Consider the following 27,054-nt stretch of genomic DNA (forward strand, 5'->3'; position numbering starts at 1 on the left):
AGAGAGCAATACAATTACAATAGAAAACTTCAATACCGTACTTTTAATAATAGACAGATCATCCAGACAAAAAGTTAATAAGGAAATAGCAGACTTCAACAACACTATAGTTGTTGGTTAGGTCAAATAGACCTAACGAATATACACAGAATATTTCACCCATCAGCAGCACAGAACACATTCTTCTCAAGTACACACAAAACATTTTCCAGGTTAGATTACATGCTAAGTCACAAAAAATGTCTTAACAAGTTTAAGATTGAACTCATCCCAACTATCTTTTCCAACAACAATGGAATAAAATTAGAATTTAATAACAGACAGAAAAGAGAAAAATTCACAAATGCATGAAGATTAAACAAGACACTTTTGGACAACCACTGGGTCAAAGAAGAAACCAAAAAGGAAATAGAAAATATTTTGAGACAAAGAGAGATGAAAATAAGACATATCAAAATTTATGGGATGAAGTAAAAGCAGTACTAAGATGTCTTTAGAGCAATAAACACCAATAGTAAATTTTTAAAAAGACAGATTTCATTTAAAAAAATCTAATGTTACAGTTCAAGGGACTAAACAAAGAACAAACTAAATGTGAAGTTAGAAAAAGAAAGAAAATAAAGATTGGAGCATAAATAAAGAACAAACAAAAAAAAGATCAATGAAACTAAGAGTTGGCTTTTTAAAGGTAAACAATATCAATAAACCTTTAGTTAGACTAACAAAGAAAAAAGAGAGAAGACTCAAATAAAATCATAAATGAAAGAGGAAACATTACAACTGATGCCACAGAAATAAAGATAATAAATACCATTATGAACAATCATACATAAAAAATTGGACAACCTAGAAGAAATGGATAAATTCCTAGAAACATACAAACTGTCAAGACTAAATCAAGAAGAAACAGAAAACTTCAACAGACCAAAAACAAATAAGGAATTTGAATTAGTAATAAAAAGTCTCCCAACAAGAACAGCCCAGAACCAGACAACATGAATGTTTCCAATCCATGAACATCAGATGTCTTTCCATTTATTTGTGACTGCTTTAATTTCTTTCACTGGTGTTTTATACTTTTTTTAAAAAATGGAAATTGAAGATCTTTATCACGTTCTATTTTTGGTGGAAAAAATATAACATACATTTATTTAGCACTACCTTGTGGAACAGACAAAGGGAAGCTGGTAAAGAGGCTTTTCCTTCTCCTCCATTGCTGAAGACTGGCTGATGAGCTGCTCCTCTGTAATTACTTCCTGCACTAGTGGGCAGCACATTTAACACTTATTAATTTTCTCCTTTCAGAGAAAGCAGCAATTCACCATTTTCTTTCAGTTCCTTAGCAATGTCCAGCCCTCCAATGAGCTCCCCTTTCATGCACAGCTGAGGGTATGTTGGCCATTTGGAGAACGTTTTCATTCCTTGCTACACTTCATCCTCCAACATATCAAATGTCTCCACATTCAATACTGGTGCTATTTAGTATTTCCAGAGTTTGACAAATCCACATTTAGCTTTCTGTTTGTTTCCTTTCATAAAGAGCATCACAGAAGCTTTATTTGTCACTACTCTGAGCCTTGTTTCTCATCTTGGAGCTTTGAGGCAAATTGTATCTAGTTTTTCAGATGCTTCCAGCTGCTTAACTATGTCGAGTCCTCCTATGAGGTTGCCAGAAACACAGAGCTGAGAATTCTTGAAAAACAGAAAGGTGGCATCAGAACTAATTTCATATTTTTCAGGTACTTCAGAAACAGCTTCAGCTTCCAACTTTGCAAATGAAAATTGGGGTGTTCTTTGGCTAACTCTGACATTATGTTTTCATTTGATCACACTGTGGAGAACATGGTGCCCAAAAATGGATCACAAGGGGGAACTTGGCTCTGAGGCACAGCAGCTCCTCAAACTGCTGGGCTGAACCATCCTCCACTGTGCCTCTGCCACCCCCTGCACCATCCATCAGTGTTTTATACTTTGCACTGTACAATTATTCCACCTCTTTGGTTAAATTTATCCTTATGATTTTATGGGGTCGGCCAAAAAGTTCATTTAGAAGATGCACTTTTCATTTTCACCAATAATTTTATTGATTTGGGTATTTTGAGTAAGTCAACTATCTCCCATGTGGTATTATGTTGATTGTTCTATTAATGTCTCGATTTGATTGCTATCAACTTCAACTGGTCTATATGACCATGAAGCATCGGCCAGTGAGAAATCTCTAGCACGAAACTTTGTAAACCACTTTTGACATGTTTTATCAGTCACAGCACCTTCTCCATACATTGCACAAATCTTTTTTTTTGCATTTCAGTTGCATTTTTACCTCTCTTAACATAACAAACCATATGTCAAAAATGTTGCACATTTTCTTCCATTTTCAATATTAAAATGGCTACACAAAAGTTCACCAATTTTGATGTTTTAAATGCACACTGATATGACAGCTGTCACAATACAATAGAACAAAGTTGTTTTGAATGAAGTTAATGACAACTAAGCACTCCTACAGCCATCTTTTTGACCACACCAATATTCTTTTTGATACTATTGTAAATGAGATTGTTTCTGAATTAATTTTTCAAACTGGCAACCCTTTGGTTCACAGGCCAGCACTCAATCCACTGAGCCACTCCAGCCAGGGCTATTTATTTTTCAGATAGTTTGTTGTCAGTATATAGAAATGATTTTACATCCTACACCTTTGCTGCATTTATTCATTAGTTCTAACAGTTTTTTTTACAGTCCTTATGGTTTTCTACATACAAGAGCACATCATCTACAGAGATAATTTTACTTCTACATTTCCAGTGTGGATGTATTTTATTTCTTTTTCTTGCCTGATTGTTCTGGCAAGGATTTCCAGCACTGTGCTGGAAAAAAAAAGTGGTAAAAGTAGATATTTTTGTTAAATTCTGGATCTATAGGAGAATTTTTCAGTTTTTCACAATTAAGTATGATGTTAACTGTGGACTTTTCACATATAATCTTTACTGTGTCAAGGTAAGTACCTTCTATAACTAACATGTTGAGTGTTTTTTATTAATAAAGTGTTAAATTTTATTAAATGGTTTTTCTGCATCTACTGAGATGATCATGTGATTTTAAACCTTCTTTTCTTAATGTAGCATATCAACTTGATTGATTTGTGTATGTTGAACCATCTTTGCATCCCAGGGGTAGATACCACCACTGGATTTATGATCCTTTCAATATGCTGTTGAAATCAACATGCTAATATTTTGTTGAGGATTTATGCATCCATATTCATAAAGGACACTAGCCAGTAGTTTCTTTTTTTGTAGTGTCTTTGTCTGGCTTTGATATCAAGATGATACTGTCTTCATAAAATGAGTTTGGAAGTGTTTCCTCTTCCATTTTTTTTTTTGGATGACTTTAAGAAGGATCGGTACTGTTTTTTTTTTCTTGTTGGAAGATTATTGATCACTGATTCAAAATCCTTATTTGTTCTGATCTGTTCAAGTGTTCCATTTCTTCTTGATAGCTTGCATGTTTCTAGGAATTTATACATTGTCATATTGTCCATATGACCTCACATTTGAATCTACCAATTTAATGCAACCACTTTCAAAATCCCACTGGCATTTTTCACAGAAATAGAAAACATGATCCTAAAGTTTAATGGCACCACAAAAGATCTCAGATAGTCAAAACAATCTTGAGAAATAACAAGGCTGTTTTTAATTTCAAAATATATTACTAAGCTACGGTAATTAAAAAAACATACTACTGGTAAAACAAAACAGACACATACACCAATGAAACAGAAGAGGGAGCCCAGAAATAAATCCATGCATATATGGACAACTAATCTTTGACATTGTGTTTAAAAAAAAAACACAATGTGGAAAAGGTAGTCTCTTTAATAAACGGTGCTGAGAAAACTATGTATACACATGCAAAATAATGAAATTGAACCCTTATCTTACATCATTCACAAAAATCAACTCAAAATAGATTAAAGACTTAAACATAAGACCTGACACTGTGAAATTCCTAGAATAATACATAGGGGAAGAAAGCTTTTTGACATTGGCCTTGGGAATGATTTTTTTGATATGACACCAAAACTACAGGTAACAAAACAAAATATATACAGGACCAAACTAAACTAAAAAGCTTCTGCACAGCAAAGTAAAAAGGAAACTCATGGAATGGGAGAAAATATTTGCACAAAATATATCTTATAAAGGGTTAATATCCAAAAAATATAAGAAACTCCTATAGGTAAAAAGCAAAAAATAAGCAAATAAATGAAAACAATAACAAAAAACATACAACATGGTTAAAAAATGGGCAGAAACCCCACCCCCCAAAAAAACCCCCAAAACCTGAATAGACATTTCTTTGAAGATGACTAACAAATTGCTAACAGGAATATGAAAAGGTCCTCAACATCAGTAATAATTTGATTTTCAATAGCAATTAAAAACCACAGGGAGTTATCACTTCACACCTGTTACAGTGGCTATTATAAAAGAAACAAAAGAGAAGTTTGTTGAGGATGTAGAGAAAAGAGAATGGTTGTACACTGTTTTGAGGGAATACAAATGTCAAAGCTGATGGACATTATACTAAGTTAAATATACCAGACACAGACCCTAGCTGGTGTGGCTCAGTGGATTAAATGCCAGCCTGCACACCAAAAGGTCACTGGTTCAATTCCCAGTCAGGGAACTTGCCTGGGTTGTGGGACAGATCCCCAGTAGGGGGCACCAGAGAGGCAACCACACGTTGATGTTCCTCTCCTTCTCTTTCTCCCTCCCTTCCCCATTCTCTAAAACTAAATAAATAAAAAATATTTAAAAAATAAACCAGACACAGAAGGACAAGTACTGCATGATCCCATTTTTATGAGGATCTAAAACAGTCAAATTCATAAAAGCAGAGAGTAGAAAGAAATTTTTCAGAAAGTAGAATAGCTGGAGGGGGCGGTTGTGAAACAGGGACATATTATTGAAAGGCTACAAAGTTTTGACTATACAAGATGATCAAATCCCAGAGAACTGATGTATAGTGTAGTGCCTATAGTTAACGATACTGTACTCGAAATTTCGCTCCGAGGGCACATTTTGTGTTAAGTGCTCTTATCACACACAAAAAGTAATGTGGAATTCTCTGGTCACAGTAATCTCAGCTTTGTTTTAATTTGCATTTCTCTAATTGTAAATAAGTTTGAACATTTTTCATATTCTGAAGGGCTCTCTTTATACTGTTTTTAGTGAATTGTCTTTTCCCCACTTAAAATTTAGACTCTGGTTATAACTTTTTAATCAGCTAACTGTAAAACATTTCTGTGATAGAGATATTTTTATTCTTTGAATTAAAATGAATCTTTTAAAAAATATTTTATTTATTTCTAAACAGAGGAGAAGGGTAGGAGAACGAGAGGGAGAGAAACATCAGTGTATGGTTGCCTCTCTCACACCGCCTACTGGGGACTTGGCCAGCAATCCAGGCATGGGCCCTGACTGGGAACTGAACTGGTAACCATTTGGTTTGCAGGCCTGGGCTCAATCCACTGAGCCACACCAGCCAGGGCAAAATTAATCATTTTAAAAAGGATTCATCACACCATAGCCAGAGAACTTTCTAAGGCTTTCCCCATCTGAGACTAAGCTGCTCAGTCCTCCCCAAGAAGCTAAGGCTGCATTGGGGTGAGGCCCTGACTTTATCCAGGCAGTCCTCGCCTAGCACCCGCCCACACCACGCACTCTAGCTGGGAGATCGCCCACATCTACTCAGCTCTTATCCTGCACGAGGATGAGGTGATAGTGTTGGAGGACAGGATCAAGGCCCTCAGTAAAACAGCTGGTATAAATGTTGAACTTTTATGGCCTGGACTGTTTACAAAGACCCTGGCCAATGTCAACATCAGGAGCCCCTTCTGCAACATAGGGGCTGGTGGGCCTGCCCCAACAGCTGGTGCTTCTGCCCCCTCTGCCACGTTACCCCAGCTGAGGGGAAGAAAGTGGAGGCAGAGAAAGAAGACTCTGGGGAGTCTCGTGATGACATGGGCTTTGACCTTTTGAACGTTTACCTCTTTTGTAACACATTCAATAAAAGGTTGAAGTTGGCCAAAAAAAAAAACAAAACACCCACCCCAAAACCCTTGTAAGAATGTGTGAGATTTATGGTTGCAAAATTTCACTTAATTTCTTCAAATGTAAATTAGATTTAAACCACAAAAGAATCAAACTACAAAACAAAAGCCAAATGTGGATTATAAAATATTGGCACTTTGAATATTCTTTAAAAACATATCACAAGAACAATGTGCAATATATTAATAAAAAACTTTACCATGTAACTAAAGGAAGAGAGCAAAACAAAAACTACAAACAACAGACTTGAGAGTGGGGGACCATTTAATGCCTGGCCCTATGTTTATAACTTAAACTGTTAGAAATGACATGGACTATTTAAATTGAGCTGTTGCTCTTTGAAAATATTATCCCTGACTACTTTTTTTTCAAATATCTACTAGAATGGGTGTCTGACACACAATATAAAAGTGAAAAATAAAACAGCATACACAATTTCATTACACCTAGCTATCCTGTCTTTCAAGACTGCAGTGATGTCTCAAAACAGGCATCTGAGAGTCTTCGCTCTGGGCATAGCCAGAGAGAAACTAGTAAATGCATTTCTGCAGAGAGAGACATTTACAGTCTCACTTCCAGCCACAACCAATACCTCTGCAGAAGGTTCAAATTAGATCAGGATTGTCTCAAGACCGAGAAAGATTCCCAGAGCTCTTTTAAAAGTTAACTTCAAAGACAGTGCCATGGTGGGAAATGAAATCAAATGGAACATAACTTTCTTTAAAAAAGTGGTGTCAGGGTGGCAAGATTTTTTCATCAACTCAAAATTTCCATTATGCTTTGCAAAAGTATCTAGTTATACCTCAAACTGTATTCCTGATACCGTTATTCCTGAAAAAAGTAAACCAATCTGTTATAAATGCTTATTGTTCTAATGATCATTAGAGAAAGCTTTAAGAAACCACTGTCTTTCAAAGTAAAACTCAAGAGCCTGAGAGAACCAAGATGGCGGTGTAGGTAGACACACTGCGCCTCCTCGCACAACCAGAACTGGCAGAGAATTCGAACGGCAAGGGGGTCCGACACCAAGGAAATAAAAAATAAACATTCATCCAGACCGGTAGGAGGGGCGGAGACGGGCACCTGGGTGGAGAGGACTCTCGTGGCCGTGGCGGGACCAAGACTGGGGGAGTGTAGGACAACGGGCACAGGCAGTCCGAGCACTAGCAGACCCTGCGGCCCCACATTTGCACAGATAAACCAAGAGGGCTGGACTCAGAGTGGCGGAGAGCTGGGCAGGCAGAGCGCCGGTAGCACCCCGCGGCCCCACATTCGCGCACAGATAAACCAGACAAACGGCAGGGATCGAAGCAGACCGCATAACCCAGGGCTCCAGCTCGGGGAAATAAAGCCTCAAACCTATGATTGAAAATGCCTGTGGGGGTTGGGGCAGCAGCAGGAGAGACTTCCAGCCTCACAGGAGAGGTCGTTGGAGAGTCCACAGGGGCCTAGAGTGTGCACAAGCCCACCCACTTGGGAACCAGCACCAGAGGGGCCCAGTTTGATTGTGGGTATAGGAGTGAGAGATTGAAATCCGGAGGAGAGTGAAGCGGGCGCCACTGCTCCCTCTTGGCCCCTCCCCCATGTACAGCATCACAGCACAGCAACCAGCGTTACCCTGCCCCGGGGAACACCTAAGGCTCCGCCCCTTAAAGTAACAGACACGCCACAACAACAACAACAAAAAAAGGCCCAAAATGACAGAACACTTCAAAGCTCCAGAAAAAATACAACTAAGCGACGAAGAGATAGCCAACCTATCGGGTGCACAGTTCAAAACACTGGTTATCAAGATGCTCACAGAATTAGTTGAATCTTCGAAAACCAGATGAAAAAATGAAGCCTATGCTAAGAGAAACAAAGGAAAATGTACAGGGAACCAATAGTGATGGGAAGGAAACTGGGACTCAAATCAACACTGTGGACCAGAAGGAAGAAAGAAACATCCAACCAGAAAAGAATGAAGAAACAAGAACTCGGAAAAATGAGGAGAGGCTTAGGAACCTCCAGGACATCTTGAAATGTTCCAACATCCAAATTATAGGGGTGCCAGAAGGAGAAGAGGAAGAACAAAAAATTGAAAACTTATTTGAACAAATAATGAAGGAGAACTTCCCTCATCTGGCAAAGGAAATAGACTTCTGGGAAGTCCAGGAAGTTCAGAGAGCCCCAAAGAAGCTGGACCCAAGGAGGAACACACCAAGGCACATCATAATTACATTACCCAAGATTAAACGCAAGGACCTACATCCAAGATTACTGTATCCAGCAAAGCTATCATTTAGAATGGAAGGGAAGATAAAGTGCTTCTCAGATAAGGTCAAGTTAAAGAAGTTCATCATCACCAAGCCCTTATTACATGAAATGTTAAAGGGACTTACCTAAGAAAAAGAAGATCAAAAATAGGAACAGTAAAAATGACAGCAAACTCACAGTTATTAACGATCACACCTAAAACAAAAACAAGAGCAAACTAGGCAAACAACTAGAACAGGAACAGAACCATAGAGATGAAGATCACATGGAGGGTTATCAACAGGGGAGTGGGAGGGGGAGAGGGGGGGAAAGGTACAGAGAATAAGTAGCATAGATGATAGGTGGGAAATAGACAGGGGGAGGGTAAGAATAGTGTAGGAAATGTAGAAGCCAAAGAACTTATAAGTATGACCCATGGACATGAACTATAGAGGGGGAATGTGGGAGGGAGGGGATGGGCAGGATGGAGTGGAGTGGGGGGGGAATGGGAAAACTGTAATAGCATAATCAATAAATATATTTTTAAAAAAACTCAAGAGCCGCAGGCGGTTGACAACACAGGTCAATTCTACTCCTATCTTCTCTTCTTTTTTGTCACTACCCTGGGTGGCAATCATCCCACCCTGGGTTGGCAGTAACAAGGGTTGTCTAATTTTACTCCCTAGAGTCCACCTTCATGAGACATGCCTGAGGCTCCACAACATCAGTGTACAACAGGGAGGAAAAAATCCCTCTCAGAAATGCATCCATCTGTAGAGCACCAATCAAAAGCCATGATCATCTGGGTGATAGTTTTCTTGGCTTTAATGCTAAGCCACTAATTCGTGTACATGAGGTGGCAGAGGCAAAAGGCAATGTTTAATTTGATTGAGAGGGAAACACAAAACAAAACTTAATTGCAATCCTTTAGCCATTCTATTTCTATCAAATTTATAACAGTAAGTATCGTATAATGAAAACAATATATGAGGCAGGGTAGGCTGACAATACCGTGTTTACTGAATGTGGTTGAAAACAGTGGCAGGTAAGAATGACCCTGAAGCAGAGCAGAGTACTGAGCTTTTGAACTCAGTGATGTGACTTGAGTAATCATGGGCAAATCAATCCTCTGGGTGGACTTCTATTTCCTTATCTACAAATTGGCAGTAACACTACTTACCCTGGAGTTGTTGTGAAAATTCAATGACTATGAAAAATCTCTTGCTGTATAAAAGTAAAACAAACACGAACAAAAAACTAAACATTACCAGTAATTACAGAACTGGGTTGAGAGTGGCAGGAAGATGGTGGAGGAATGAATGGAAGTCACACTAACCTCCTCGCAGGATCAATCTGGAATTACAACTAAATTGTGGAGCAATCACCCAGAACAAACAACTGAACAATAGCAAGAGAGAAGCCTTATAACCTTGGACAGAGGAATCACCATTGACACAACCTGACTGGTGAGGAGTAGTATGGAGGAGACTCAAGAGAGCTGGCTGGGTGCCCACAGGAGGCAGCGTCAGAGGGATAATTAAGCAGACGGTTGGACCCCCCTGGGAAGAGTGGGGTCTAAACTCTAAGCTAGGATCCCCAGCCTAGAGCACCAGAGCCCAAAATACACAGATAATAAAAAGCGGCAAAAAGCGGCAGGGTTGCTCTTTGCCAGAGATGGACAGCTGGAGACGCAAAGAGCCGTTTAAAGGGCCAACACACAAATTTTCATTTTCAGCCACTTACCCAGGGCTCTGGCAAAGGTGGGGGCCAAGTGAGCTGCAGACACCTGAGGAGAAATTGGGGACACAAGCTTTGGGGAGAGAGCTGAGAGAGTGAACACTGGGATCCAGGGGCTGAGTCATTTCCCCACACAGCAACAGCCATCATGCTCAGGCAGACCACTCCTCACCTAGTAGCAGCAGCCTGAGGGGAAACAACAGCCCTGCCCCCAGAAAGGACTCTTCCCCAGTTCTGTGGTGCTTAAGCCTGACTGCTGAGTGCAGAGTGACTAGATTAACAACTGAAGGAGACAGCCACAGACAGTAGATCCTTAGAAATCTTGAACTGGCTGCTTAAGATGGGATGGGATCAATATCTGACATCACCAGAGGGGGATCCAGAAAGAAAAAAACAGTGGTAAATATTAGAGGCTACTGAGACGAAATCCACTGTGGTCTTCTCCATGATCTGTGATATTTCCCGCATAGCTTTTTAACACTCAGTTCTTGTCCTTCAAGTCTATACATATTAAGTTGCTAGTGTATTTATAGTGTATTTCAATTCACATATGATGCCCTTCCCTTCTCTTACCCCATTTTAGCTTTTTCTTTATCTCAATATTTTCATTTAAAATTATGTTTTCTCTATTGCTACAACTTGTTTCCATTCCACACTCCTACTATTTCTCTCCGTCCAGACACACAAAACCAATTTTCTTGTCAATGGTCATCTCACATCTTTCCCCCTGACTCTTAAAATACCCACATTCTCTCTCCATCTTTAGAAATATTTGCTAGCTGGTTGGGGATAGGGTAGTTGTTGTTGCATTGTTCTCAATTTTATCTCTAGATCTTCACTAATTTTGTATTTCAAATATCAAATTTTACTGGTCCCCTTTCCTACTCTTTTTTTCATCTCAATTTTTAAATTTTGTCTTGTCTTAACCTATCTTTTTCTTTTTTTCTTTCTTAAATTTCTCTCCCCTCCTGCCCTTTTAATTTCCTTCTCCTTTTTTTCTTTTTTCTTTTTCCTTTTGTCTCAAATTTTAATTTTTCCCTGTCTAAGCCTGGTTTTTGTTCCTCACTCTTAGTATTTCCTCTCTATCATTTCAAAGTCACTTCCCATTCCTCTAGAAATCTATTAAGCTTATCTTTCTTTCTTTTTTCCATCTTATTCCCATACTACCTATATTAATTTTTGCTCATTTGTTGTTGATAGTGCTGTGGTGGATCTTTCTCTCCAATTTGACTTCTATATTTTTATTATTTATTTACTTTTTTCCTTCTTTCTTTCTCTCACTTTTATTTTAATTTCTGTTTAAACCTAATACTATACGCTTCCCTTCTCATACTCCTTTCCACATTCTTCATTCCCTTTTTATTTATGATGTAAATTTTACTTTCTTTCTTCACATTTCTTTACTTTACTTTCTTACTCCATCTCCCAACTCTTATTAGTTCCTCCCTCTACCCTCTCAAAATCATTTTTCTTTCAGTAGATCATCTCATATTCACTCTTGTTTCTTACAATAGTCTTAATCTCTTTACACCCTTATTAATACTGCTTCATTTGCTGTTGATAGTGGGATTGACAGGCAGGGAGTGGAGTTACTTTTGTGGTGTGGGTTTGTTTCCTGCGCTTTGTGATTTTGTTCTGGCCGCAACTGCACAACAGCATACAAGAAGTGGTGGGTTGAGTGACCGACTCACCAAAGAAAGACCCACGAACAATCAAAACATCCAGAGAGCCAACATAAATGGCATAAAGGGAATCCCAAGAGCATCAAGTTCAGGAGATCAAGGAGACTGTATAACTGAACCTCACAGGTATCCTACTATAGAAGCTCACACCACAAACTCAGGGAGTCAAAACAGATCAATTTAAGAAGCAGAAGCAAACAAGAAGAGTCTCCCCTAAAATGGGAAGACAAAGAAACAATCCCCAATAGAGAGGAAAGGAGGAATCCTCAGAAAAAGTGCTAAATGAAATAGAGGCAAGTCAACTATCAGATATTGAGTTTAAAACAATGGTTATAAGGAAGCTCAATGAGCTGAGTGAGAATAACCAAAAACTACAAGGAAACTATGAGGAACCTACTGCAAGCTATATTAGCATGAAAAATGACATAGAAACAATAAACAAGGGCTAAGAGGAAATAATATAATTTCTGAATTGAAAAATATAGTAGAAGGAATTAAAAACAGGCTAGATGAAGTAGAGGATCAAATCAGCAAGCTGGAGGACAAGGTAGAAAAAAACTTCCAGAAAGAGCAAGAAAAGGAAAAAAGACTTAGAAAGAATGGAGAGGTGTTAAGAGAACTACAGGACAACATGATATGTAATAATATCCATATAATAGAGATACCAGAAGGAGAAGAAGAAGAGCAAGGGATAGAAAACCTTTTTGAAAAAGTAATGATGGAAAACTTCCCTAATTTGATGACAGAAAAAGTCATACAAGTAGAGGAAGCAGAGAAGGTGCCAATCAAGAGTAACCCAAAGACTCCCACTCCAACACAAATCATAATTAAAATGGCAAAATTCCAAAACAAAGAGAGAATCTTAAAGGCAGCAAGGGAGAAACAGGAATTAACACACAAGGGAGCCCCCATAAGGCTACCAGCTGACTTCTCAACAGAAACACCACAAGAGAGAAGGGAATGTCAAGAAATGTTCAAGTAAAGAAAAGCAAAGGCCTGCAACCAAGGCCACTCAAGCCAGCAAGGCTCTCAATTGAAATGGAAGGCCAAATACAGAGCTTCCTGGACAAAAGAAGGCTAAAAGAATATACCACCAAACCAGTATTGTAAGATGTGCTAAAGGGACTGCTTTAAGAAGAGGAAGAAAAGGAGTGAGAGAGAGAGGAGCACAGGTACAAAGGTGGTAAAATGACAATGAATAAACTACCTACAATAATAACCTTAAGTGTAAATGGATTAAATGCTCCAATCAAAAGACATAGGGTAGCTGAATGGATAATAAAACATGACCCACACAAATGCTGCCTATAAGAGACCCACCTCAGAACAAAAGACTTACAGAGACTGAAAGTGAAGGGCTGTAAAAAAATATTCAAGCAAACAGACGGGGGAACAAAAGCTGGGGTAGCAATACTTATATTAGACAAAATAGACTTCAAAATAAAGACCATAAAAGGAGACACAGGACACTTCATAACACTCAAGGGAATAATCCATCAAGAAGACATAAATACTGTAAACATATATGCACCCCACATAGGAGCACCCAAATATATAAGGAAAATCTTAGAGGACTTCAAGAAAGATATAGATAGCAACACACTTACAGTAGGAGATTTTAACATCCCACTGTCAACAATGGACAGATCCTCCAAACAAATAACAAGGATATTATGGAACTGAACAATGCATTAGATCATATGGACTTAACTGATATATATATATATATATATATATAGATCCTTTCATCCCAAAGAAGCAAAACACATATTCTTTTTAAATGCACATGGAATATTTTCAAAGATAGACCATATGAAGAGACACAAAACAAGCCTCAAGAAAATCAAGAAAATTGAAATCATATCAAGCATTTTCTCCGACCACAAGGGACTGAAACTAGAAACCAACCTCAAGGAAAAAACTCAAAAATGCTCATACTCATGGAGACTGAAGAGCATGCTACTGAATAATGAATGGGCTAAAAATGAGATCAAGGAAGAAATCAAAAAGTTTCTGGAAACAAATGAAAATGAACACACGACAGCCCAAAACCTATGGAACACAGCAAAGACAGTCTTAAGAGAGAAGTTCATAGTGATACAGACCTACCTAAAAAAGACAGAAACATGTCAAATAAACAACCTAACCCTACATCTACAAGAATTGGAAGAACAACAACAAAGAAATCCCAAAGTGAGTAGAAGGAAGGAAATAATCAAGATAGAGCAGAATTAAATGTCATAGAGAATAAAAGAACAATTCAAAGTATGAATAAATCCAGGAGCTGGTTCTTTGAAAAGATAAAATCAACAAGCCTTTAACCAGATTCATCAAGAAAAAAGGGAGAGGACCCAAATAAACACAATCAGAAATGAAAGAGAGATTATAACTGATAACACAGAAATAGAGAGCATAGTAAGAAATTACTATACAACTATATGCCAAGAAATTTGAAAGCCAGGGAGAAATGGACAAATTTCTAAAAAACTATAATCTTCCAAAACTGAATGAAGAAGCAGCAGAAAGCCTAAACAGACTAATAACAGCTGGTGAAATTGAAGCAGTAATCAAAAAACTCCTGTCACAAAAAAACCCTGGACCAGACGGTTTCACAGGGGAATTTTACAAAATATTTAAGGAAGAGGTAACCTCTATCCTTCATAGACTATTCCAAAACATTCAAGAAGAAGGAAGACTCCCAAACTCTTTTTATGAAGCCAGCATCATCCTAATCCCAAAACCAGATAAAGACACAACAAAGAAAACACAGATGCTAAAATTTTCAACAAAATATTGGGAAACCGCATCCAGCATTACATTAAAGAGGTCATACACCATGATCAAGTGGGATTCATCCCAGGGATGCAAGGATGGTAAAATATTCGCATATCAATAAATGTGATACATCACATAAACTAAAGGAAAGAAAAAAGTTGCATGATCATAACAATGATGTGGAAAAAGCATTTGATAAGTTATAGCACCCATTCATTATAAAAACATTCAGCTAAGTGGGAGTAGAGGGAGCATACCTCAATATAATAAAGGCCATATATGAGAAACATACAGCCAACATCATACTCAATGGGCAAAAACTAAATGCTTTCCCGCTAAGATCAGGAACAAGAAAAGAATGTTTGCTTTCACCACTTCTATTCAACATAGTGTTGGAAGTCCTAACTACAGTTATCAGACAAGAAAAAGAAAGAAAAGGCATCCAAATTAGAAAGGAAGAAGTAATAGTGTTATTGTTTGCAAATGACATTACAGTGTACATAGGAAACCGTATAGACTCCACAAAAAAACTACTTGACCTAATAAGTGAATTTGGCAAAGCAGCAGTATACAAAGTCAATATCCAGAAATCAAAGGCATTTTTGTACACCAACAATGAAACATCAGAAGCAGAAATCAGGAAAAAAATCCCATTTGCTATAGTAACAAGAAAAATAAAGTACCTAGGAGTAAACCTGACCAAGGAGGTAAAAGACCTGTACTCAGAAAACTATACAACTCTTAAGAAAGAAATTAAGGAAGCATAACTAGAAATAATAAACAAATAAATGGAAGTATATACTGTGTCCATGGATTGGAAGAATTAACATCATCAAAATGTACATGCTACCCAAGCAATTTAGATTCAATGCAATCCCTATTAAAATTCCAATGGCATATTTCACAGATATATAACAAACATTTCAACAATTTATATTGAACCATAAATGACCCTAAATAGCCTCACCAATTTTGAGAAAGAAGAACAAAGTAGGAGGGATCACCATACCTGACATCAAACTATAGTACAAAGCCATAGTAATCAAAACAGTCTGGTACTGGCATAAAAACAGACATATAGATCAGTGGAACAGAACAGAGATCCCAGAAATAAGTTCAAGTCTCTATGGTCAATTAGTATTTTACAAATGGGCCAGAAGCATAAAATGGAGTAAAAATAGCCTCTTCAACAAATGGGTTGCAAGATCTGGACAGCTACATGCAAAAGAAATGAAACTTGAACTCCAACTTACACCATACACAAAAATAAATTCAAGATAGATGAAGGACTTAAATAAAAGTTGCAACACCATAAAAGTCCTAGAGGAGAACATAGGCAGGAAAAGATATTCCTCAGATATTCCATGCAGCAATATTTTCACTGATATGTCCCCTAAAGCAAGGGACACAAAGGAAAGAATAAACAAATGGGACCTCATCAAAATAAAAAGCTTCTGCATGGCTAAAGAAAACATCAGAAAAATGAAAAGAGAACCAACTGTATGGGAAAACACATTTGCCAATGATACCTTGGACAGGGTTTGATCTCCAAAATATATTAAAACACTCACATGACTCCACTCTAGGAAGACAAACAATCCAATTAAAAAATGGACAAAGGACTTGAACAGACATGTCTCCAAGGAGAACATACAGAGGGCCCAGAGACACATGAAAGGATGCCCACCATCACTAGCCATCAGAGAGATGCAAATTAAAACCACAATGAGATACCACTTCACACCCGTCAGAATGGCCATCATAAACAAATCAACAAACTGTAAGTGCTGGTGAGGTTGTGGAGAAAAAGGAACCCTAGCACACTGTTGGTGGGAATGCAGACTGGTGCAGCCACTGTGGAAGACAGTATGGAATTGCCTCAGAAAACTAAAAAGGGAAATGCCTTTTGACCCTGTAATTCCACTGCTGGGATTGTACCCTAAGAATCCTGAACCACTAATTCAAAAGATCCTATGCACCCCACTGTTCATAGCAGCACAATTTACAATAGTCGAGTGCTGGAAGCAACTTAGGTGCCCAATAGTAAATGAATGAATCAGCATGGTTGGAAGTGGAGAGCATTATGCTAAGTGAAGTAAGCCAGGTGGTGACATACAAATACCACATAACCTCACCTATAAGTGGAAACCAATCAACAAAACAAACAAGCAAGCAAAACATAACCAGAGACATTGAAATAAAGAACAAAGTGATAGTAATCAGAGGGGAGTGAGAAGGGGGATAACAGCGGGAAGAATGGAAAGGGTCATCAAGGAATATGTATAAAGGACCCATGGACAAAGCCAAGGGGGAAAGGACTAAGGAGGGTGGGGAGGTTGGGATGGGTAGGTGGGGGGAAGTGGTAGTGGGAAAATGGAGATAACTGTACCTGAACAATAAAAAATGATAAAAGAAAGAAAAAAAAGAACTGAGCTGAAATTCATATAGATCTTACAATGTGAGTTTAGATATTTTTTAAATAATAATGTTCAACATGAATTAAATAGTTTCTATGTGTCATGTACTGTTCTAAAGGCTTTTCATATGTTATCTTAATTCTCCACACAACCCCTTCAGATAGATGGTGTACTTTTCTTATTTTATGTTATCAAACTCAGATTAAATAACTTGCCTCAGTCATCTAGTTTATAGGTAACAGGTCAACTGGCATTTGGAGACCAGGCTTTTACACAATAGCCTCTTCTTGATTAACTACATACAGGGTGGGACAAAAGCCGGTTACAGTTGTTCATATGGAAAAACGCAGTATTAAATAATAACAATACAAGAATAAACTCTTTTTCTCATACTCACATCTGTATGTGTACATGTATGCTTATCTATCTATCTATCTATCTATCATGTCTTTCCATCTACATACCCACCTACCTTCCCACAGTTTGCACATCACATCACTGGTAATGTCCTCTGATTTTTTCATGTCAGAGCATCTAATATGGTATAATTTCTTTTTGCCTTTTTCATGTCTTTGAGTCTGAGGCTTTTGATTACTTTTACTTTCAAAACATAATTAAATTGATAATTTATGACAAAAGGAGGATGCTTACATAAATAAAAACAGTGAATCTGATTTTGAAATGCGTGATGTGCTTACTTTTTCCCCAAGAAAAAAATCAATTGCAATCTTGCCGGTGATCCTGAAAGCTCTAGAGAAATTTAGGGTCTAGGGTAGACCCCTGCTCCCAATGCACACATGCACACGCCGCACCTGGATGCTGAGGGGCTGGCGCCTAGAAATAAATACTTGTGCTACATTGAGGAACTGGTGGAATGGGCTAGAACCTTCAGGGTAACAACGGAACTATTGTCAAACTAATCAAACAATTTTTAGAATTTTTTTGATTTATCAAAACCTCTCCTTAATTGGGTTCATATCTGAATATAAATATTGAAATAACTAAGTGAGATGATAACGTGAAAATACTTCAAAAACATATGTCAGGGTAACTACTCCTGTTACTATAGATTCGCAAGTTAGTAAATGATTAACAAACGTTTCTGGTGTGTTATTTCTGCTCCTGCAATTTCGTTTGACAGTTATTGCTGCAAATGGAATCTCATCTCTGTGACTTAGGCATCTGAGAGCCACTTGCTGGTCACCTTCTTCCCAAATGAGGCACATTTGTTGACCAGAGGCTACTCTAGCCCCAAGCCTAAACCCACCCTTAAGAAATGTTGGTTTATCTCACTGGTTATCTAGATATGAATATTATGTAATTACAATTTATTCAACTGTTGAGATTACTGTAACTTAGTGGTAGGGGGTAAACAGATATTGTTCATGAACAATCGTTAGGATGTTCCTTAGGTGTGCATGATAATGAAGAGGGGTAAGGACACAAAGAAGCAAAAACAAACGGAAAAAAAATCTCTTTGGGTTAGAATCCATCCAGAACCACAGTCTGGTTCAGATATGAAGTTCATGGGGGTGAGCAATATGCAGATGTGGTGCCCACGGTGAACTTTCTCCGTCCTCCTCTGGAGCTGGAGCCGCTGAGACACAGCCAGCTGGTGTGCAGCACGAATCACGATCTGCAGGGCATTGTCAGCTCTCTCGCTGCAAATACCAAAGTACTGCCAAACACCCTTCTTGCCTGCAGTGTCATTGATGTGGTAGACAATTTTATACTTAGAACATTTTAGGGACCTTAATCGATGACTAAATCAATTATTCTGCTGGAATACTATGCAACAACTTGAGCTGTGCTGTATTGTTCGTGTTTCCTCCTTCGGCCCCAAAGCAGTCCATCTCCTTAGGCAGAGTCCTCGGACAGGCAAGAGAGCAAGGAGAGGATGAGAATGACCAAGTGGAAAAGGCCACCTCCCGGCTCCCACCATAATCATCCCCTCCACATTTACTTCCCTGCTGTGATGCTCAGGGTCAACCCTGGACAGGACAGCCTTCTGGCCACTCTATTTAAACCAAGAAACAACAGTGTGGTTCACTGGAAAAGTGCTCAGGTCTGGAGTGTGGCCTGTGTCTTCACCGACTCACTAACCAGCTGTGTGCCTCTGGCAAGCTGCACAACCTTTCTGGGTCTCCACCTTCCTGGGTCTCAGTTTTCTTACTAGCAAAATGGTGTATGTGGAGGGGGTGGGCCGGTGAGAACCCAAAGCTTTCCTTGGCACGTGGGACTTCACAGCGTTCTGAAAGTAAGTAGCCTTCGGATGGAGAGTTGTCATATCAGTGTGCCTGAACTTTTGGTCAGACACAGTCTAGTCACTACGATGTGCAGGCAGCCTTAAAGATTATCCGGAAAGGAGCTTCAGCTAACTTTCTAAAGAGAAATTTGGAAGACAAGCCTGAGAAGAGAGGTCGAGAGGCCTTCAGAGAGAAGAGAGAAGAGAGGCCTTCAGAGAGAAGAGAGGACTGCCTCATAAGTAACTTACTGTCAAAGATCTAAAGGACATGAAACCTGCTTTGCTGAGAAACTGCTGAAGGGGAGAAACAACGTCTTAGCTTCGTAAAGTAAGCTGCCACTGTGGAAAGGAGGGGACTGAAAATACAAGAAGCTGACACATGAGCCACTTGAAGGTCTCTCTGAGCCAAAACATTAACCTCCACCAAGGGAGCTGAGCTAGGTACTCTTTCATGGGGGAAAGAGCCTCCAGCTTGAACATCCAGAGAAAGAAATCTCAGTGTAGAGTACAGTCTACCAATTCACACTGCCAGTGACTTTGGAATCAGACTAGTTCACACCCCAATACTGTTCAGAGAAAAGGATGGATCTTCTGGTGAAAAAAAGAAAAAGGGCTCCCCCTCAAAAAAACCAAATAAATAAAACCCAAACATTAAAATCCTCTCAGGTGGCCTTTACTTAGATGGCCAGTAGTAATTATGCATGCATTTATTAATAAGACATATTCAGAGAAATACTACAATAAAGATTAGCCTATTTAAAGAAATAGTCTTTAATTCCAAAGAGAGGAACTAAGTTGGCTTTAAAATGAACTATCATCAAAGTGAGATCTATCTTATCTTCACTAACAGTTACTTATTCCATGCTATAAAAATAGTGGAAACGGTTTTACTTACCTCTCTTCCCTGAGGGACTCCAAGAATTTGGAAGCATTGTAGAATGGAAAAATGCCATGGTGTTACAAAGCATTTTAAAAAGAGATCATTGTAATAGTTCTATATTTCAGCACATGGCAGAGTAGTATTTCTGAGTTATGATTATCTCTTTTCAATACAATCGACTCAACTTTTGTAGATTAGAGAATAAATAATATTTACATTTTAATTGTGTTTGGATACATTATATTTTAACAGGTACTTAGTGATTGTGTGGTGTATATAAAACTTAATAATTACATTTAAAATAAAATATTGTTATTATTTTTATTAGTGCAGGAAAATTAAATGTGATTTTGAATTAAATGTATGAGAATATTTGATCAACCTGTTTAGGTGAAATACACTCCAACTGGACATCTAAATTATGATTTTTTTTAATTCAAAAAGATCTAATACTCTGATAATGCTTTTTAGCAAAAGACAAAGAAAACACATGCATATATTTTATCATAAAACCATTTTCATTGTATCATAGCAATAGTACTGGCCTAGAAAAGATCCTCCTGGGAATTCACTTCAAATTATTGAAGCAGCTGTTTCTTCAGTTTAAAATAAAATATCCATAACAAGTTCACACATGACAGATGCAAGGTAAAAACTAAATTCCACGGTGTGAGCTAAAAGCAGATGTTTTGAATGATCATATTTATAACCAGATACAATAAATCTCAGTTACCTACAGTAATGTTTCATGAGTACTCTTTTCCAAGAATTTGCTTCAAATATACTTCATGTAGTTTCTTATATTTTGAAGAACTAGGCTTCATTAAATATAAATACTGTATAAATTCTTATGTATCTAGTTTTCTTTAATTCTCGCTTATTTCATGTGCTCCTCAAGAGTAAAAGAGCGATTAGGGCACTGAAATTTAACATATTTATTTAATTCCACATATTTCTCTCACCCAATACCAAGTCAGAAAACACTTCAAAAAAAATAAACTCATGACTACTAGAAAGAGTGAGACCTTTGAGTCTTAGAATAAGCAGTTTGCCTGGTGAATGACCAGTCCATATTTTAGTGAATACTAATATATATTTAGAACATCTAAAAAGTATGAACAATGCAGGTTTAGTGAAAATCTAAAGAAAAGTCTGATGGTAAGAGCAAAGGACTAGAGCTATGAATGTCTTCCATTCAGTATTATTATATTCTAATTGGTTTATCGCTAGCTTTCCTTTTGCACACTGACTGACATTTCTGGACTCAGGCGACCACGGCCTGGGGGAAGGGCAAGTGACCTGGTATCACAAGGGGTGGGGGTTTGGGTTCCAGCTTTGCTTCTGACTAGTTCTGCATCGTTAGCTCTCCCATGCTCCCCACAGCAGGGCTGTTGTCAGGGATAGATATTAAATTATTACATGTATACCATTCCTTTGTAAGATATGGGACTTGTATTTATAGGCCATGTTTTCGGTTTTCAGCAGGTAAATGGCCTGGTGTGTGGCCTGGTGTGTTCCCAAGTCCATGGGTAGGCCACTTCTTCAGTGTTGTTCCCACTCTGACAAAGCATCATGTGTAGCATTATAAAGCAGGTAAAACGAACCATCACCTCTGCATGATGCTCTTCATTTTGCTGTAAGACTTCTATGCAGAGCTCTGCTAGATGAAGAACTTCTTCCAGCTTTCTAGCAGGAGTTGCCTGGCTCATGGTCTCTATATTAAAAACAAATAATAACAATATCACCTTAAAGTAAAAAGCCAAACATATTCCAAGATGTAATGATGAGACAAGGGTGTTAAAACAGAATGAGAAAGCATATATTTGAGAAATAAGAGATGCAATAAATATGAACAAATACATCCTTTAAAAAGAAAAACAGTTCACCAGATTGCAGAAAACATTTCACCCACAAAGCAATCACAGGGCTGCAAGTGCTTTGCCATGTAATATATAAGAACTAACAGGTGCATCAGCACGTTAGATGCTCAACTTCCGCAACAAACAAGTTATAATTCTCCTCAAGGTCAGAAACACAAAGAGAGCAGATACCACAGACTTTTCTTTCTCCCTCTATTGTATTATCAATACAATACCATTCTTACCAGACTGAGTCATTCCTGGCATTAGCAAAACCCATGCTTTTTTGTTGCTATTTAAATTCCCAGCCTGACATGTCTATAGTTCATGTTGATCTTAAATTCAAAAAGTACAAAGTCACCTAAAACAACTCTGACAGCCTGCAATTAACTGATTTCCTCCCCTCCTCTGCCCACCATCATCCCACCCCGACCCACTCTTCCAGCTGAGGAGGTGCAGGGCCATCCTTCAAGCTGAGGGTTCTTCAGAATTAATGCAAACTGGTATATAAAGGCCAGACCACAGCAAGATTAAACACAGCTACCTGAAATTCAGTACCACTGAAGGCAAAGTAGTTGATTTAAGACATACAATTAACTGGCAGAAATTAGAGGTGCTCTGTGTAATGGAACTGTGTCAAAACTGAATGTGGAGAATAGAGTTTCCAATAAGGTAATTGAAGATAAACATTGTCTTAGATTCATGGACACTCTCTTTACCCCAGTATGGAGGTTGTAAGGAGGGGGAATACAATTTTCAGTAATAGAGCTTTCTCTGTGGAACCTAAGGAGTCATTTTTCTTTCTGCAATAGATTCTTTCCCTCAACTTCTCCCTATAATTTCAGCCTTAAATTTGGAGGAGAGTCTTCCCTTTGCTCTTAATTTGTTCCCAAGGGACATAAAATGATGCTATCAAACACTGCTTCTAGTCGGTGCTTGTTCATTAAATATGTACTATAAGCTTAGTCTCGGTCACACAGCGTGATGCATATAGGGTTACCCCCCCCCCCAACCCTGGTACACATCCTACTAAATTCTCCTGCAGGAAGGAAAGCCATTGATAGGGATCAAAGAGTATTATGATTTTCCAGGAAAACGAGGAGTAGAACAGCACATCCTTGAGTGTACCTACAGTGTTCTTAGCTTTGGGAAGTAGGAAAAAGTGTAAGATGTGTCCCTGATGATGAACAACTTAAGACTCCAAAAGTCACTACTGAAAGGGTCCTTAGACATGAGCTATCCTATCTTCCATCCATTTCGTGAACACTTCAACATCCTCAAACAAGGATGAAGTCAAAAAACTCATGACTTTGCACTGCAGTCTGCTCCACTCAGGGCAGCTCCATTTATCACAGTCTGGTGAGGAAGACAAGACCTTTAAGAAGAGTTTGTAAACAGTGTAAAGCAAACGTAATGGTGATGCAGAAACTTGAGAGTGCTGGGAGCAGCTGAATTTAGGGGGTATCAGTGGGGAGGTAAGCAGGACCTGAAGTAGTACTTAAAGAAGTAACAGGTGATCAGGGTAAGAAGGGGAGGTTTCTAGAAATATTTGTATGACAGAGATGTGATGCATTCAGAAGAAGGTGATGAGGATGATGGTTATCAATGTTACCATGTACTAGGAACCAAGTAATGTGTCAGGCACAGCACCTGGAACTTCCCATGTGTTATCACACTGATTTTTTTAAAACATTTTTGTTTGTTTTTTTGATCCATAAAACTCAGGAAACAGGCTTGGAGAGATAAAAATGCAACAATTAATAAGTGGGGAAGGTGAGACCTGAACTTAAGTGGGCTCTTACCATCTCTGCCTGGCAGGAGTACACACGGGCTGGGCGATGATGCTTGGTGCTGAGCCTGGGGTCGCGCTGTGGCAGGCTTTAAGTAAGACAATAAGTAGACTGGATAACTATGCCCTACAGCTAACCTGGGGCAAATGTTCCTCAGCAGGGCTTCAGAATCGATTTCTCAGTGAGGTTGTGTGACATGGATCCTGAGGGGCAGGTCTAGTCCTATGGACGGTGGGGGGAAGGCGGCCATGAGAACAGAAAAAAAGAGGGAAGTGCAAGGATGCTTTGAAGAAAGAATTGGCAAGCCCTTGTGAGTGAATAGAAATTGCGGCCAGAGAAAAGAATGACCTTGAGGTTTGGAAGCTACATGGCCCAGAGAATGATGATGCATGGTGGCTGAAACTCAGGAATGGGTCTTCAGTGCGCCATCCCATATGCGATTCTAGGACTAACTACCACATGTGGTTAATAATTGTAAAATCTGTGGGCACAGGGAGTTAGGATATGTGGCTCTCCTGCCTGGAAAACTTCTGGTCATTAACCAAGACCCAAGCTTAATGCTGTCTTAAGTGTGGGACCTTCTCAAAGTTCTGGGGCTGAATGCTTTGCTCCTCATTCTGAGTTCTCTGTTAAAGGCTGAGAAACTGGGTCAATACCTTAAAAAGGCTTTGGACCCTGAACGGCACTTCAGGAACATTTACCCAGAACGCAGTGGTATAACTGTGGGGAAAGGAGTGTTAAAAATAAAATCAATACCTAAATTATATGTTTGTTTAACTTTGGACTGGACTACAGATAGCTGTTCTGTCACCAGCCTGCCAAGGGTGGACTAACAGCAAGTCCTCCAGCGAAACGCAGCTGCAGTTTGAGAACACTGCTCAAGTAACTGATGCATGCTGCGTTCTCAAATTATTAAAAACCTTTTTGGAAAAGGGTTTTTCAAAATAATTTTTCATTCTTAGGAGCATTATGCTTATTACATGTATCTTCCTGAGTTTCCCCATTGTTAGACTGAGGGTGTTGAGTTAAGTTAAAGATTCTCAACCAAGGGGGCTAGGAATAGGTTTTAGGGTGTCCTTGAACCCCTTAAATTATATGCTAATTTTCATAAGAGATAGATTATAACTGTCAGATTCTCAAAGTGATCCATAAAGCAAGCAAATGCTAAGATGCACTGAACCATATAATCTCTAATATTCCCTCTAGCTAAGAGATTCTACGATTCCTATAAATCCAATATATTGGATTGTGTCATTCAGTATACTTATACTTGTTTACAGCATGTATTTTCTGTAAGAGGAAGGCAAAAAAATTTAATTGTGTTTATCACAGAAGAGGAACTTATTTCTCCTATATACTTAAGTACATTATTACTAAATCCTACAACCATTCTATAAATTAGGGAATCCTGACCCTATATCCAGATTAGGAAAAAGAATCTTAGGTTAGAGAAGGTGTCATCCAGACACTGGCTGAGATGGGATTCAAATCTCACCTCTGATGTCATGCAAGCATCAACAATTCAGTGACTTGAATTCTTTTTCATTTCCAAATTTCTGAATTGGAGTAACACTCAGACACACACAATGAATATATATTTATATATATATTCATATATATTCACATATATGTGTGCGTGTATGTATATTATGGTCTGTCTGGAAAAAGTCCAGCCACTGTTAAGAAATGAAAGAGCTTTGCATGACATCGCTGTAACCTGGCAGTCAAGGAGAGTGGCCTGTAAAGCGCACGCATGAGCAATAATGACTTCAGCGTAGTAGTCAGTGGGGGTGGTAGACGCCAGTGAGTGAGCATGTGTACTGTGTGACTGTCACATTCAAAATGAGCAACTAGAACAATGAATCTGCATCAAATTTTGTGTTAAGCCTGACATTCCCCTGCATGGAAACTAAGTGATTCAGAAGGCTGCAGCTGTGGGCAACTGGTGATTGGCAGCTTCATCACAAGAATGAGCCCATACATGCAGAGTTTTCTTGTGAAACATCGAATCACCCAGGTGACTCAGCCCCCCTACAGCCCAGATTTGTCACCCTGCAACTTCTGGCTTTTCCCAAAACTAAAATCACTTCTGACAGGGAAGAGATTGCAGACCACTGATGAGATTCAGGCAAATACGACAAGGCAGCTGATGGCGATTAGAACTGTGTGAGGTCCCAAGGTCCCTACTTTGATGGGGACTAAGGCATCATTGTCCTGTGCACAATGTTAATTGTATCTTGTATCTTCTTCAATAAATGTCTATTTTTCATATTACTTGGCCGGTTACCTTCTGGACAGACTATTATATATATATTTATATTTCAGAATAGATATATATTTCAGAATACATATCTATTCTGAAATAGCTGAGAGTTTGAGGAGTTATAAAGTCATCAAATCCTTAGCCGCAAGTATGAAATAATGGAAAAGAATTATAGAAACCTCAAAACTTAGTTCTGTTTACATGTAATTATGTCAAAACCAACTTTTACATTTGATGCTATCTTGAGAAAAAAAAACTCTGAGAGTGCCCTGTACGCTACTAAAACTTAAAAACAGTCTAAAGCATTTTATTCTTTCTGGATGAAGTTTACTGAGAGGATTAAAACTTTGCACTTGAACATAATGGCCACTCTAATACTTTAAATAAACAGAATTTTTATCAAGTACACCATGTATGCCATCCTGGGGTATCACCCGTTTGACTACAGCCAAGCAGTTTAATGCATTCTATAGTCAGAACTCTATTAGGTAACAAGATAGCTCCATTACATCCTGAACAGTGTGACTATTTGTGAATTCCTCCTTCAAATGTTCACTTCCACTCTTTTTGTAACATTTCTACAGCATTATAGATGTCTCTAAATTCTTCTAGCTTACAAGTTGCTGATTGTTATAATACATTTCAAACAGTGAAATTTAATACAAATATGCCAAAAGTAGCAAGGTTTCATGATGAATTGCAATGCATTGCTCTTGGCTATGATCTGTCTTCATTTTGGAACATTTTTACTTTTCTATGAAAACACTTTCTGGCCCCTCAAATCAATTCCTTTTACTTATACCTCTACATTTAGGAAGAGATTATCTCTGAAGAAAACATAGGGAGGTGGGAAGATGTTAAGAAGACACCTGTTTCACTTCATTTTTTAAAAAATATACTTGATTGATTATGCTATTACAGCTGTCCCATTTTTTTCTACCCTCCATTCCCCCCTGAACTATATCCCCCTCCCACCAGCAACCCTCCCCACCACCCCTTAGTTCTTGTTCATGGGTCATACATATAAATTCTTTCGCTTCTCTATTTCC

General features: G+C 38.4%; 1 protein-coding gene across 5 annotated transcripts in view; it reads right to left on the reverse strand.

The window, feature by feature from the left end:
- CADPS2 (calcium dependent secretion activator 2) overlaps positions 1-27,054 on the reverse strand; it is a 575,679-nt gene that overhangs the window by 81,693 nt on the left and 466,932 nt on the right. For all 5 annotated transcript variants that reach the window (XM_053926174.1, XM_024555170.3, XM_024555169.4 and 2 more), the window contains one exon: positions 21,704-21,807. In XM_053926174.1, the coding sequence (XP_053782149.1) occupies positions 21,704-21,807 (104 nt within the window). The remainder of the gene's footprint in view (positions 1-21,703; positions 21,808-27,054) is intronic.

This window comes from Desmodus rotundus, chromosome 6 (assembly GCF_022682495.2).
Source record: "Desmodus rotundus isolate HL8 chromosome 6, HLdesRot8A.1, whole genome shotgun sequence".
Classification (NCBI taxonomy): Eukaryota; Metazoa; Chordata; class Mammalia; order Chiroptera; family Phyllostomidae; genus Desmodus; species Desmodus rotundus.